At 41.3% G+C, this 13,658-nt stretch overlaps 1 protein-coding gene across 1 annotated transcript in view; it reads right to left on the bottom strand.

Annotated features, from left to right (window-relative positions):
- Positions 1-6,190, bottom strand: part of CLDN10 (claudin 10) — a 46,279-nt gene extending 40,089 nt beyond the window's left edge. The window contains exons 1-2 of the mRNA XM_075850273.1: positions 5,977-6,190; positions 2,618-2,779 (exon numbers count right to left, since the gene is read on the bottom strand). Coding sequence (XP_075706388.1) covers positions 2,618-2,779; positions 5,977-6,190 — 376 coding nt within the window. The remainder of the gene's footprint in view (positions 1-2,617; positions 2,780-5,976) is intronic.
- Between the last annotated feature and the right edge of the window lie 7,468 nt (positions 6,191-13,658).

Here is a 13,658-nt window from a genome sequence, read left to right as displayed (position 1 = left end):
TTTGCCGCGTTTTTCGCTCGCGCCCATTGAGTCCCATGGGCAAAAACGCAGCGAAATACGCTTTCTCGGCCTCGCATTGATGTGAATGGGAGGTCAGAGGTGTAAGAGCTCGAAGATAGGGCATGTCGCTTCTATTCCCCGTGAGCGTTTTTTAACCGATCGCGGGGAAAAAACCGCCTCCGCCTCCTATTGAGATCAATGGGAGGCATTTTCAGACGTTTTTGGCGCTTTTTCGACGCGGTTTCCACATCAAAAAAACGTGTAAAGAAACTCTGTGTGAACAGGGCCGATGAGGCAGGTAAGATAAAGAGTGTGCACAGTACTTTTCTTAGTACAGGCAGCAATTATCAGTATTCCTATTAACCAGTTATAAACTAGGCTGACATATGAGAAGCTTGAATAATATTACAAATTATGTGTAATAGATTGCTGAGATGGGTTGTTAATCCAGGGATTTATTCTGTGTTATATTTGGAGTTGGAAATACCAACGACTTTATGTTTTGGTTTTTTGCCTTCCTCTGGGTCAGGTAATAGGTTGAATTTGATGGACTTTTCTTTTTATCCTTACTATGTTAAATTAATATGTAAAGGTAACATTTTAAAACATCATATTTCTTCTCTTATTAGTGCTGTACAGTTACCATTTCTTCTGTCTTATAATGGTGGGTGATCTTCCATCCAACCTTTAGTGTTGTCTACATGGAAATGAGTGTTTAAAAAAAATACAATAAACTGTCCTGCATTCTGCCAGTATCATTTTAGCATATCAATATTATGTATTGATGATTATTGACTCTGACTGTCGCTGTCGATACTGACATGGAACATACCTAAACATGGGGCCAAAAAAGAATCTACGTTTCTTCTAGTTATGGATTGCGAGCCTCAGAGGAATGGTGTATGTACGTAGTAGGGATAGCGCCGCTGAGCTATCCCTATTCTCTTTATGCTATGTACATACATTTTGACATAGCGGATCCCGAAGCAGGACACGGGAGGGAGCATCGGGCTCACCCTTCTACTACAATATACTATACAAGGCTCATTTGGGAGTAGTGCGTCTTAGTACATCATCCATAGGTAAGGGTATGCCTTTTCCAACCACTGTTTTTATTTTTTTTATTTTTAAAAACATTATCTATATGTCAGAAGAACAGAGGGCAGGACATTTTTTGGCATTATTTTAGCTTTGTGTTTAATATTCTAAGGAGGTTATACTTTGACGTGAAGGTTCACCTTTAAACATCTTCTGATATGTCATTGAGTGATGTGAGAACATTTCATCAGTGGGGCTCCATTAACCAAGACTTTCACTGATCGCTAGACCAAAGGGGCTGTGACAATCTACAGAGCACCATGTCCATTCTGTATCTCCTTGTTATCTAGTCATTCCTACAAGCTGCTGTGCTATTACATTATGGTGATTACTAACAGCAGACATTCCACTATAGTGGTTGAGATCAAAGATAACTTTGATCCCTAACATTTAACCTGTTAGATGTCGTGGTCAATAGATTGCATCCAAGTGATTAGACAATCATCCACTCGGCTCCCCCGCAAAGCGATTGCGGAATGCCAATTGATTGTCATGGCAAACAAATGCCTCCGTGTCTGTCATGTGTATGTGCCTATTAGGCACAAAATAGTGCAAGTAGAAAAAAAACATACTTATTTTGTATTGCTGCATTCATACAGACCCATGTTATAAAGTTAAAATGTTATTTAAACATTAAATTTCAAATTTGAATGAAGTAATAGAAATCCATATAACAACGGTGGAATAGCTGTTTTTTGCCCCTAATAACCTCTTAGAAAAAGCTTTATAAAAATTACATCAATAAGTTATATGTATCCCAAAATGGTACCATAAAAAAATATAACTCGTCATGCAAAAAACAAGTCCTCATAAACGACATCAATAGAAAAATGAAAAAGTGTTGGCACTTGGAATTTGGCGATTTTTTTATTCTATGAAAAATTATTTTATTGTGCAAAAGTAGTGAAATCTAAAAACAAGTATAGATATCTAGTAGAATACAGTTAAAATGTTGTTAATATCGTACAATGAACATTGTGAATATAATAAAATAAAATAGCGGAACTGCTGGTTTTTTATCCCCACAAAAAAATAATTAAGTAAAATTAAATTAATAAGTTATAGGTATTTCAAAATTGTACCACTGAATTGAAAAACCAATTGAAAAACATAACTCGTGCCACAAAAGACAAGCCCTCATACGGCTACATTGATGGAAAAATAAAATGTTATGGCTGTTGAAATAGGGGTTTATGATGTGTCAGAAGATTTTTAAAGATATATCTTTAAGTCCTGTAAATAGATTTTTAATATAAATATTTGTGGCATGGACAGAGATAGATAGATAGATAGATAGATAGATAGATAGATAGATAGATAGATAGATAGATAGATAGATAGATAGATAGATAGATAGATAGATAGATCCTCAAAAACTTCAGGATTTGCAGAAAAATACTAATGTGTACATAAACACGTCATTACATTAGCTCATGTTTCTGATTTAGCTTAGTATTTAAATAGATTGAAGATCCAAATAGTCTTAGTTACAGTATCACCATACTACAAAAGTTATTACCTGATAGTATAAATAGTATTCCAGCCAAACAGGCAACTGTAGCTTTCATTTGGTCAGAGCCTCCTATTCTTGTACACTTCATACCAACAAAAGCAAACATTGTGCCGAAGAATCCCAAGCATATCGCTACAATCATGAGTGCTCTGCAGGCTTGCAAAAATCCTGGAGGTTAGACGCAAGATAAAATAGTCACATAGGATTAAGAAGGCACATGACCTCCCAAGTTCTAAAGTATCTGGTCCATGAAAATTAGGTCAATGTAGTACCATAAAAATGGGTTGATCATGCCTTCCTCAAATATCTTAACAATGTTTTGCAGGTTTTTGCTTCTGTTTTAAGCAGAATAGATGTGTTAGTTTGAGGGCTATATTGTATTTTAATGCAGGGGAGGGTAGAAGATGTTGAGTTCGCCAGTAATCCTGGACAGTGGTGGAACTACCGCTATAGCAGCCATAGCGACTGCTACGGAGTCCGCGGCATTAGGGGGCCTGTGTCGCCCACCCCATAATGTGCTGGGCAGCATAGACCCCCTTATTGCTAGCACCCGGGGCCCCGGGTGACTACCACAATCAATTGTATCTGTGTCCTTACTATTTACAAGAGGTGGCTGTGGGGTACTGTCTACAGGGGGCAGTGTGGCTCTATCTAAAAGGGGTGTGTGTGGCACTATCTACATGGGGTGTCTGGCACCATCTACAAGGGAGGGCTGTATTGCACTATCTACAAAGGGGGCTGTGTGTGGCGCTATCTACAAAGGGGGCTGTATGTGGCACTATCTACAATGGGGGCTGTGTCTGGCACTATTTACAAGAGGGGGCAGTGGAGCACTGTCTACAGGGAGCAGTGTGGCTCTGAGGACTATATTGTATTTTAATGCAGGGGAGGGTAGAAAATGTTGAGTTCGCCAATAATCCTGGACTGTGGTGGAACTACCGCTATAGCAGCCATAGCGACTGCTACGGAGTCCGCGCCATGAGGGGGCCTGTGTCGCCCACCCCATAATGTGTTGGGCAGCATAGACCCCCTCATTGCTAGCACCCGGGGCCCCGGGCGACTGCCACAATCAATTGTATCTGTGTCCTTACTATTTACAAGAGGAGGCTGTGGGGTACTGTCTACAGGGGGCAGTGTGGCGCTATCTAAAAGGTGTGGGTGGCACTATCTGCATGGGGTGTCTGGCACCATCTACAAGGGAGGGCTGTATTGCACTAACTGCAAAGGGGGCTGTGTGTGGCGCTATCTACAAAGGGGGCTGTATGTGGCACTTTCTACAATGGGGGCTGTGTGTGTCACTATTTACAAGAGGGGGCAGTGGGGCACTGTCTACAGGGGGCAGTGTAGCTCTATCTACAAGGGGTGTGGGTGGCACTATCTACATGGGGTGTGTCTGGCACCATCTACAAGGGAGGGCTGTGTTGCACTATCTACAAAGGGGGCTGTGTGTGGCACTATCTACAAAGGGTGCTGTATGGGGCACTGTCTATAGGGGGCAGTGTGGCTCTATCTACAAGGGGTGTGGGTGGCACTATCTACATGGGGTGTGTCTGGCACAATCTACAAGGGAGGGCTGTGTTGCATTATCTACAAAGGGGGCTGTGTGTGCCGCTATCTACAAAGGGTGCTGTATGGGGCAGAGTCTACAGGGAGCAGTGTGGTTCTATCTACAAGGGCTGTGTGTGGCACTATCTACAAGGGCTATGTGTGTGGCACTATCTACAAGGGGTGTGTGGCTCTATCTACAGGGGCTTGTGTGGAACAATCTACAGGAGGACTGTGGGATCATTATTAATGAGATCTCATAAAATAGAGGGGTGGATGATCTACAACTTGGCGGCCTAGTTGTATTTTTAAATTGTACACAGAACTGATATATGTTCAGTGGCGGGGGTTGTGGGGGGTGTTGGTTGTGGGGGTAGGGGGACCAGTCAAATGTTTTCTATGGGCCCCTGTCTTTCTTAGTTACGCCCCTGATCCTGGAGTAGAATGGTGTTGGTATCAGGTATAATGAGCTACCATTGAAATGTGGATTATGATATTAAACTAATTCTAATTGCCATTTTATTTTTTAAATGCAGATAATCCTCAACTGATAGGAGTTTACTTGTGACTATATTATATTATACTGGGCATTAACATTCTTTAGCTTCTGGTCTCTGGAGTCTTTACTCTTACTTTACATGTCTTCTGCTTACTATAATAGAAACAAGTGACTGTATTTTAATTCTGTACTTTATATGGCACCATCTTATCACACAGCGCTGTACAGATTGTAGTCACTCATATTACACTCTGTCCCCATTGAGGTTTACCATCAAATTCCCTCTCTCTTACACATTCCCTAATGCCAATTTCGGGAAATCCAGTACGTTTAAAAACGGACATATATTTCACCATATTAATGTATTTTTATTCCAGGATAGAGAGTTTACTGTACATATGAAAAAAAAACCTGTATATTCCAATATTTACAATAAAGTTTGTGGTCAAACATATTAAGTATGTTAGCATGTTGTAAAATGTATTGTGTTTTTTCTAAAATGTAAATATATTTCACAAAAATGTTCACATAGAGCAGAAATTACATTACTTATTTGCCTAGCAGTACGTTTTTGGAGTGTTGGAGGAAACCTACACAAACACAGGAAAAACATACAGATTATACACACCTGAATCCAGCACCCCAGTACTCAAGGGCAATAATGTGAACCACAGAGCCTATACGACATCATATAGCTATGAAAGGCTCCGACGTATTCAACTATATAGTCATTCTTTTGGCAACCATCAAGTAAATGGGGCTCTATGGATACATTCAGCATATGTCCTGGGAGCTTTCCCAGCATATATACTGAACTTAGTGCAAAAACTTAATGTGAACAGAGCCTAATTTGTTTAAAGTTTGAAATAAACATAGTATAGTACATAATATTAAAATAAAATAGTAAATAATATAATTAAATAATGAAACAATGTAGGCAGCACAAACAATAGTAAAATGTGCCTATACATTGCCTTTAAATGTTATGCCTATAAAAGAAACAACTTATATTTCCTGATCTGCCAGATAATTGTTCAAATATTAATACACATATTGTTGGGACCCAATCACATATACCTGGTCCTCAAGTTCAAGGGGTCAGTTTTGCATCTCGCGACCTTAGTTTTGCAGAGCCAAGCATAGAAACATTGCATGCCACGTTTGTCCGTCAAGTTATAGGCGCCAGCAGGTGCAAAAAGTGTCTGGATACAACTGATATATGTGAAATCAACCTTGAATATACAGTGGCAAAATCCAAGAATTAAATATCTCATAAAAGTCTTCCCATCACAAAAATTTTAAAACCTCTAAAGCTTCTTACCTTCTACATGGAAGATGGTTAAGTGAGGTCGACAGTGATATGAGCCTAGAGCATTCCCTGCACAGTTCATCCACAAGCCCTGGAACACCCAAGTGGCCGTTATAACAGAGCTGGCTCGGCTGGTCACTCTCCATTCGTTTGAAATGACTGCACCAATAACTGCTCCAGTGCCACAAATGCAAAATAATAATGCAAAAATTTGAAATCCAGACATATCAAGAAAGTGAGGTGAAGGGATCCTGAACGAACAGTGTTAAGATGAAAAGCTGTGGTGTTCTGAAGGCCTAATTACATTAGAAGGACACTACAAAAACATCATGTCCTTGTAAAACATGGTTTTCTTTTCTCACAAGAGCGATCCTTGGTGAGGGGCAAAGTACATTTCACTGGAGGTGAAGCACTGGGGCAAGAAAGGCTACCAGGTATTAATGAATGGATTAATGTGTTAGGAGCAATAATAGAAAGCTTTAGATGTAACGTTCTTTTGTTTATGAATATATAATGAAATGTTTACATTTTGCAAACGGTAACTATGATTAATATTATTTTACAGTCGCTAAAATGTAATGTTTAAGTTAAAATAAACTTGGAAACAAAGTCCAAACTAATGATTAATTGAACAATAGTGGTGTTCTTAATCATAGTTGATGGTTAAAGAGAACATTACTGGTCTGGGGGTGGGACAAGCAGCACGAAAGAAAGACTATAGACTCCATAGATGTATGGATGGTATGTATTGTACAGAAGTGGCTACAGTATGTTCTTATGTCTCTTCAGCAGACTGCAGATGGTCAGTATGGAGACTGGTTGAGAAATCCTGTTGGTAGTTTTTTATCCATTCCATTTTATAGCCAACATACCTTTTTAGAGCGGTCATAAAGAGAACTTTTCACTACCCCATACCTGTGAAGCTGAGTACACAATGTTATAGGCACTGCTGCACATACCCTGGGGCACTATAAACTACCTGTCTGGCCTTGGAGCCCGATATGTAAATGACCCCCTGTACTGTCACTGTCTTTTCATGGAAAGGGCAGGGGGCCGTGATATTTAGCACTCTGAGGGGGGATTCACACGAGCGTGATTTTCGTGTGTGCAGGCCGCGTATTTTTCGCGCGCCACGCACAGCCCTATAGAAGTCAATGGGGCAGTTCAAACAGTGCGTGATTTGTGCGCAGCGTTTGTTCGCTGCGTACAAAACGCGACAGGTTCAATATCTCTGCGTATTTCGCGCATCACGCACCCATTGAAGTCAATGGGTGCGTGAAAACCACGCAGGTCGCACGGAAGCACTTCCGTGCGAACCGACTGAAACAGCGCACCAGCTGTCAAAAGGATGAATGTAACCAGAAAAGCACCACGTGCTTTTCTGTTCCCAAACATCCAAATTTCCGGTACGCGACGTCAGGAGATAGTCACTGTCCAGGGTGCTGAAAGAGTTAAACTGTTTCAGCACCATGGACAGTGACTACCGATCCCAATAAACATGAACCTGTAAAAAAAACGAAGTTCTGACTTACCGATAACTCCCGGCTTCTTCCTCCAGTCTGACCTCCCGGGATGACAATTCAGTCCAAGTGACAGCTCCAGCCAATCACAGGCCAAGCACAGGCTGCAGCGGTCACATGGACTGCCGCGTCATCCAGGGAGGTGGGGCCCGATGTCAAGAGAGGCGCGTCACCAAGGACGCGTCACCAAGGACGCGTCACCAAGGCAACGGCCGGGAAGTTCTCGGTAAGTACGAACTTTTTCTTTTTTTTGAACAGGTTTCTCGACATTGTGTTCGGCATTCACTGTCGAGGGTGCTGAAAGAGTTACTGCCGATCAGTTAGCTCTTTCAGCACCTTGGACAGTGACGGGCGTCGACTAGCCTCATCTCTATGATGGTGGCTGCGCGAAAATCACGCAGCCGCGCATCATACACGGATGACACACGCAGCTGTCAAAAACGCAACGTTCGTCTGAATCTGCCCTGATACTGTCCAACCAGCTACGGACAGTGTCAGATTGCCTTGTGCTGTATGATCTCTCTCACGAGATCACACATTCTTGTGGTCACTGTCTTAAAATAGCTAGAGAGAGAAGGAGAGCTTGCGCGCGCGCATGGATACACGCACAGCTCCGACACCGCCGCTGTCATACTGGATGTGAACTGTTCTTATCCTCTTCTGCCCTGTGGAAGCGGCAGAGCTGTGCGTGCGCTCTCCTTCTCTCTCCAGCTCTTGTAAAACAGTGATGACAAGAATGTGTGATCTAGTGAGAGAGATCACACAGCACAAGCCGCTCTGACACTCTCCGGAGCTGATTGGACAGTGTCAGAGTGCTAAGTATCATGCTCCCTTGCCCTTTCCATTAAAAAATATGCCCCACTGACAGTACAGGGGATAATTTACATATCGGGCGCCAATAATAATGGCACCGATATCTCAAAAACAAGGGAGGCTAGAGGCCTCTGTGCAGCAGTACATATAACATGGTGCACTCAGCTGCACAGTTCTGGGTTAGTGAAAGGTTCTCTTTAACCCCTTCAGGACTGAGCCTGTTTTGGCCTTCAGGACGAAGCCGATTTTTCAAATCTGACATGTGTCACTTTATGTGGTAATAACTCCGGAATGCTTTTACCTATCCAAGCGATTCTGAGATTGTTTTCTCGTGACATATTGTACTTTATGTTAGTGAAAAAATTTGGTCGATAAATTTAATATTTATTTGTGAAAAACATCAAAATTTAGAGAAAATTTGCAAAAATTACCATTTTTCGAAATTTAAATCTATCTGCTTGGAAGACAGATAGTATTACCACACAAAATACTTACTAGTTTATATTTCCCATATGTCTACTTTATATTTGCATCGTTTTTGGAACATTCTTTTCTTTTTCTAGGACGTTACAAGGCTTAGAATTTTAGCAGCAATTTCTCATATTTTCAAGAAAATTTCAAAAGCCTATTTTTTCAGGGACCAGTTCAGTTCTGAAGTGGCTTTGAGGGCCCTATATATTAGAAAGTTCCCATAAATCACCCCATTTTGAAAACTGCACCCCTCAAAGTATTCAAAACAGCATTCAGAAAGTGTTTTAACCCTTTAGGCGTTTCACAGGAATTAAAGCAAAGTAGAGGTGAAATTTACAATTTTCATTTTTTTTGCCAAAATTCATATGTAATCCATTTTTTTCTGTAACACAGAAGGTTTTTTTCCAAAAAATGCAACTCAATATTTATTGCCCAGATTCTGCACTTTTTAGAAATAGCACACAACAGCCACATGTGGGATAACGGACTGAAGCACAGGCCTCAGAAGCAAAGGAACACCTAGGGGATTTTGGGGCCTCCTTTTTTTAGAATATATTTTAGGCACCATGTCAGATTTGAAGAGTTCTTGTGCTGCCGATACAGTAAAAAGAGAGAAAAAGTGACGCCATTTTGTAAACTGCACCCCTCAAGGAATCTTTCTAGGGGTATAGTTAGCATTTTGACCACACAGTTGTTTTGCAAAATTTATTTGAATTAGTGTGTGAATATGAAAATCTACTTTTTTTCTGGAAAAACATAGAAATTTTTCATTTTGACAAGGAATAAAGGAGACAAAGCACCACTACATTTGTAAAGCAATTTCTCCCGGTTACGGCAATACCACATATGTGGTAATATACTGCTGTTTGGACCCACAGCAAGGCTCAGAAGAGAAGGAGCGTCATTTGGATTTTGGAGCACGGATTTTGCTGGAATAGTTTTCAGTGCCATGTCGCATTTGCAATTCCCTGGAGCGACCAAAACAGTGGAAATGCCCAAAAAGTGACCCCATTTTTGAAACTGGACCCCTCAAGGAATCTTTCTAGGGGTATAGTTAGCATTTTGACCACACAGTTGTTTTGCAAAATTTATTTGAATTAGTGTGTGAATATGAAAATCTACTTTTTTTCTGGAAAAACATAGAAATTTTTCATTTTGACAAGGAATAAAGGAGACAAAGCCCCACTACATTTGTAAAGCAATTTCTCCCGATTACGGCAATACCACATATGTGGTAATACACTGCTGTTTGGACCCACAGCAAGGCTCAGAAGAGAAGGAGCGTCATTTGGATTTTGGAGCACGGATTTTGCTGGAATAGTTTTCAGTGCCATGTCGCATTTGCAATTCCCTGGAGCGACCAAAACAGTGGAAATGCCCAAAAAGTGACCCCATTTTTGAAACTGGACCCCTCAAGGAATCTTTCTAGGGGTATAGTTAGCATTTTGACCACACAGTTGTTTTGCAAAATTTATTTGAATTAGTGTGTGAATATGAAAATCTACTTTTTTTCTGGAAAAACATAGAAATTTTTAATTTTGACAAGGAATAAAGGAGACAAAGCCCCACTACATTTGTAAAGCAATTTCTCCCGATTACGGCAATACCACATATGTGGTAATACACTGCTGTTTGGACCCACAGCAAGGCTCAGAGGAGAAGGAGCGTCATTTGGATTTTGGAGCACGGATTTTGCTGGAATAGTTTTCAGTGCCATGTCGCATTTGCAATTCCCTGGAGCGACCAAAACAGTGGAAATGCCCAAAAAGTGACCCCATTTTTGAAACTGGACCCCTCAAGGAATCTTTCTAGGGGTATAGTTAGCATTTTGACCACACAGTTGTTTTTCAAAATTTATTTGAATTAGTGTGTGAATATGAAAATCTACTTTTTTTCTGGAAAAACATAGAAATTTTTCATTTTGACAAGGAATAAAGGAGACAAAGCCCCACTACATTTGTAAAGCAATTTCTCCCGATTACGGCAATACCACATATGTGGTAATACACTGCTGTTTGGACCCACAGCAAGGCTCAGAAGAGAAGGAGCGTCATTTGGATTTTGGAGCACGGATTTTGCTGGAATAGTTTTCAGTGCCATGTCGCATTTGCAATTCCCTGGAGCGACCAAAATAGTGGAAATGCCCAAAAAGTGACCCCATTTTTTAAACTGGACCCCTCAAGGAATCTTTCTAGGGGTATAGTTAGCATTTTGACCACACAGTTGTTTTGCAAAATTTATTTGAATTAGTGTGTGAATATGAAAATCTACTTTTTTTCTGGAAAAACATAGAAATTTTTCATTTTGACAAGGAATAAAGGAGACAAAGCCCCACTACATTTGTAAAGCAATTTCTCCCGATTACGGCAATACCACATATGTGGTAATACACCGCTGTTTGGACCCACAGCAAGGCTCAGAAGAGAAGGAGCGTCATTTGGATTTTGGAGCACGGATTTTGCTGGAATAGTTTTCAGTGCCATGTCGCATTTGCAATGCCCTGGAGCGACCAAAACAGTGGAAGCCCCCCAAAAGTGACCCCATTTTGGAAACTGGACCCCTCAAGGAATTTTTTCTAGGGGTGTGATCAATTTTTTAACCCCATATTTTTTTTGCAGAATCTTGTGGATATCTGGCGTGAAAAAGAACATTTAACATTTTTTCATAACTGCTTCATTCATAGGACAGAGTTTTCAGACACAGAGCATGCAAGTGAAGAAAAGCACCTTAACATTTATTGGCCCATTTGTACCGAGTTCAGAGATACCCCCAAAGTGGTCCAAATATGTTGTGTGGACACATGGCAGTGCAGGGAAGTGAAGCAGAAGCCTTAGTTTTTCAGGACTCAAGTTTTGCATGAGACTCTGATCCCCCATAATTATGGGAAACCCCCATAAATAGCCCCATTTTGATAACTACACCCCTCTAAGAATTTTTCTCGGTGTGCGATCACATTTTTGACCACACAATTTTTTTGCAGAATCTTGTCGAAATCTGGCATGAAAAAAACTATTTTCAATTTTTTTCACCAATGTTTCATTTATAGGACAGATTGTTCAGAGCATGCAAGTGAAGAAAAACACCAACATTTATTGGCCCATTTGAACTGAGTTCAGAGATACCCTCAAAGTGATCCAAATATGTTGCGTGGGCACATGGCAGTGCCTGGAATTGAAGGAGCAGCCTTTGATTTTCAGGGCCCAAGTTTTGCATGATTGGTTCAACGGCTCCATTTGATCTTTGAAGAGACTCTGAGCCCCCATAATGATAGAAAACACCCAGAAATGACCCCATTTCGAATACTACACCCCTCAAGGAATTTATCTAGGGGTGTCATCACTTTTTTGACCGCACAGTTTTTTTGCAGAATCTTGTGGAAATGTGGTGTGAAAAAGAACATTTTCAATTTTTTTCACAAATGCTTCATTTATAGGACAGATTTTTCAGACACAGAGCATGCAAGTGAAGAAAAGCACCTCAACATTTATCAGGCTATTTCGAGTTTATAAATACCCCCAACTTGGCCCTAATCTGCTGTTGCTGGACATATGGCAGGGCCAGAAAGTATTGGAACACCACAAGGATTTTGAGGCCTTATTTTACTTGGATGATTTTTGGGCACATGTCATGTTTGCATAGGCCTAAAAAATTGTGCAGATACTACACGGTATTACAAATCCTAGGTATTCATCTAGGGGTATAATGGGTATTTTTAGTTTTGTTATGGAGGGGATGTTCAATTTTTAAATGGTGAAATGGTTATGGTAAGGCACCGTAATTTTAAATGAAAGGGACGATAATTATAATTGAAAGGGGCAGATACAAATTTAATTTAGAACTCCAGAGAGGTGTGATATATTTGGAAGCACTCCTTGATACACAGTCCAGGGTGGGTGGGACAGGTGTTACACTGGTATGTCGTGTCTCTCCTTATGCCTCTTTTGGCACAGACACGACACCTTTTCTGGGGGCGCTTTTTTGTTTCTGTGGACGGCACTTCACCAGGAAAGTGCTGTCCTGGAACTATCCTGGGGACATCACTGCTTGCAGAGGTAGAACTTTCCCCTACCTCTGCCACATTCCCAAAGAGAAGGGATTTGATTACCTTCTCCTGGTACTCCAGGTATGTCCCCTCCTGACCAGTGCTCCTGTATATTACAAAGGAGTTGTACAATGCCATTTGGACAAAGTGCACCGCCAATTTTTTGTACCAAATTTTTGATTTCCGCATGGCATTGTACGGCTTGAGCACCTGGTCAGAAAGGTCCACTCCCCCCATGTATTTGTTATAGGCCTGGATGCAGAGAGGCCGTGACGTGGTGGTGGGTGTTGCACCACGCACAGGGACAAGGGAGCAGGTGGCGTCGTGAATGGATGTTAGCATTAGGACATCCTTCTTGTCCCTGAATTTTAAAAAAAGGACCCCTTCACTGTGGAGCGCCCTGCTCTCCCCACGCTGCAGGGGTTGACTGAGAAGGGTTTTTGGGAGCTGTCTCTGGTTTTTGCGGACCGTCCCACACGCCACTGTTTTTTGCTCTGCCAGGCATTTGAACAGGGGTACACTTGTATACCAGTTGTCTATATACAAGTGGTACCCCTGATTAAACAGTGGGTGCAGGAGGTCCCAGACAATCTTCCCAGTTGTGGTCAGGACAGGTGGGCAGTTTGGGGGCTCAATCTGACTGTCCCTTCCCTCATATATTCTAAAAGTATGTGTGTAGCCCGACTCCGACTCACACAACTTATAGATCTTGATGCCATACCTGGCACGTTTGTTGGGCAAATACTGCCTGAACTTCACCCTTCCTTTGAAATGCACCAGGGACTCGTCAATGGCAATTTGTCTTGATGGGGTATAGGACGATGCAAATGTTTGGGCCAAATGGGAAA

Source organism: Rhinoderma darwinii, chromosome 2, assembly GCF_050947455.1.
Source record: "Rhinoderma darwinii isolate aRhiDar2 chromosome 2, aRhiDar2.hap1, whole genome shotgun sequence".
NCBI lineage: Eukaryota > Metazoa > Chordata > Amphibia > Anura > Rhinodermatidae > Rhinoderma > Rhinoderma darwinii.
Note: the sequence above shows the minus strand (reverse complement) of the source record. Positions and strands in the feature narration are given on the sequence as shown.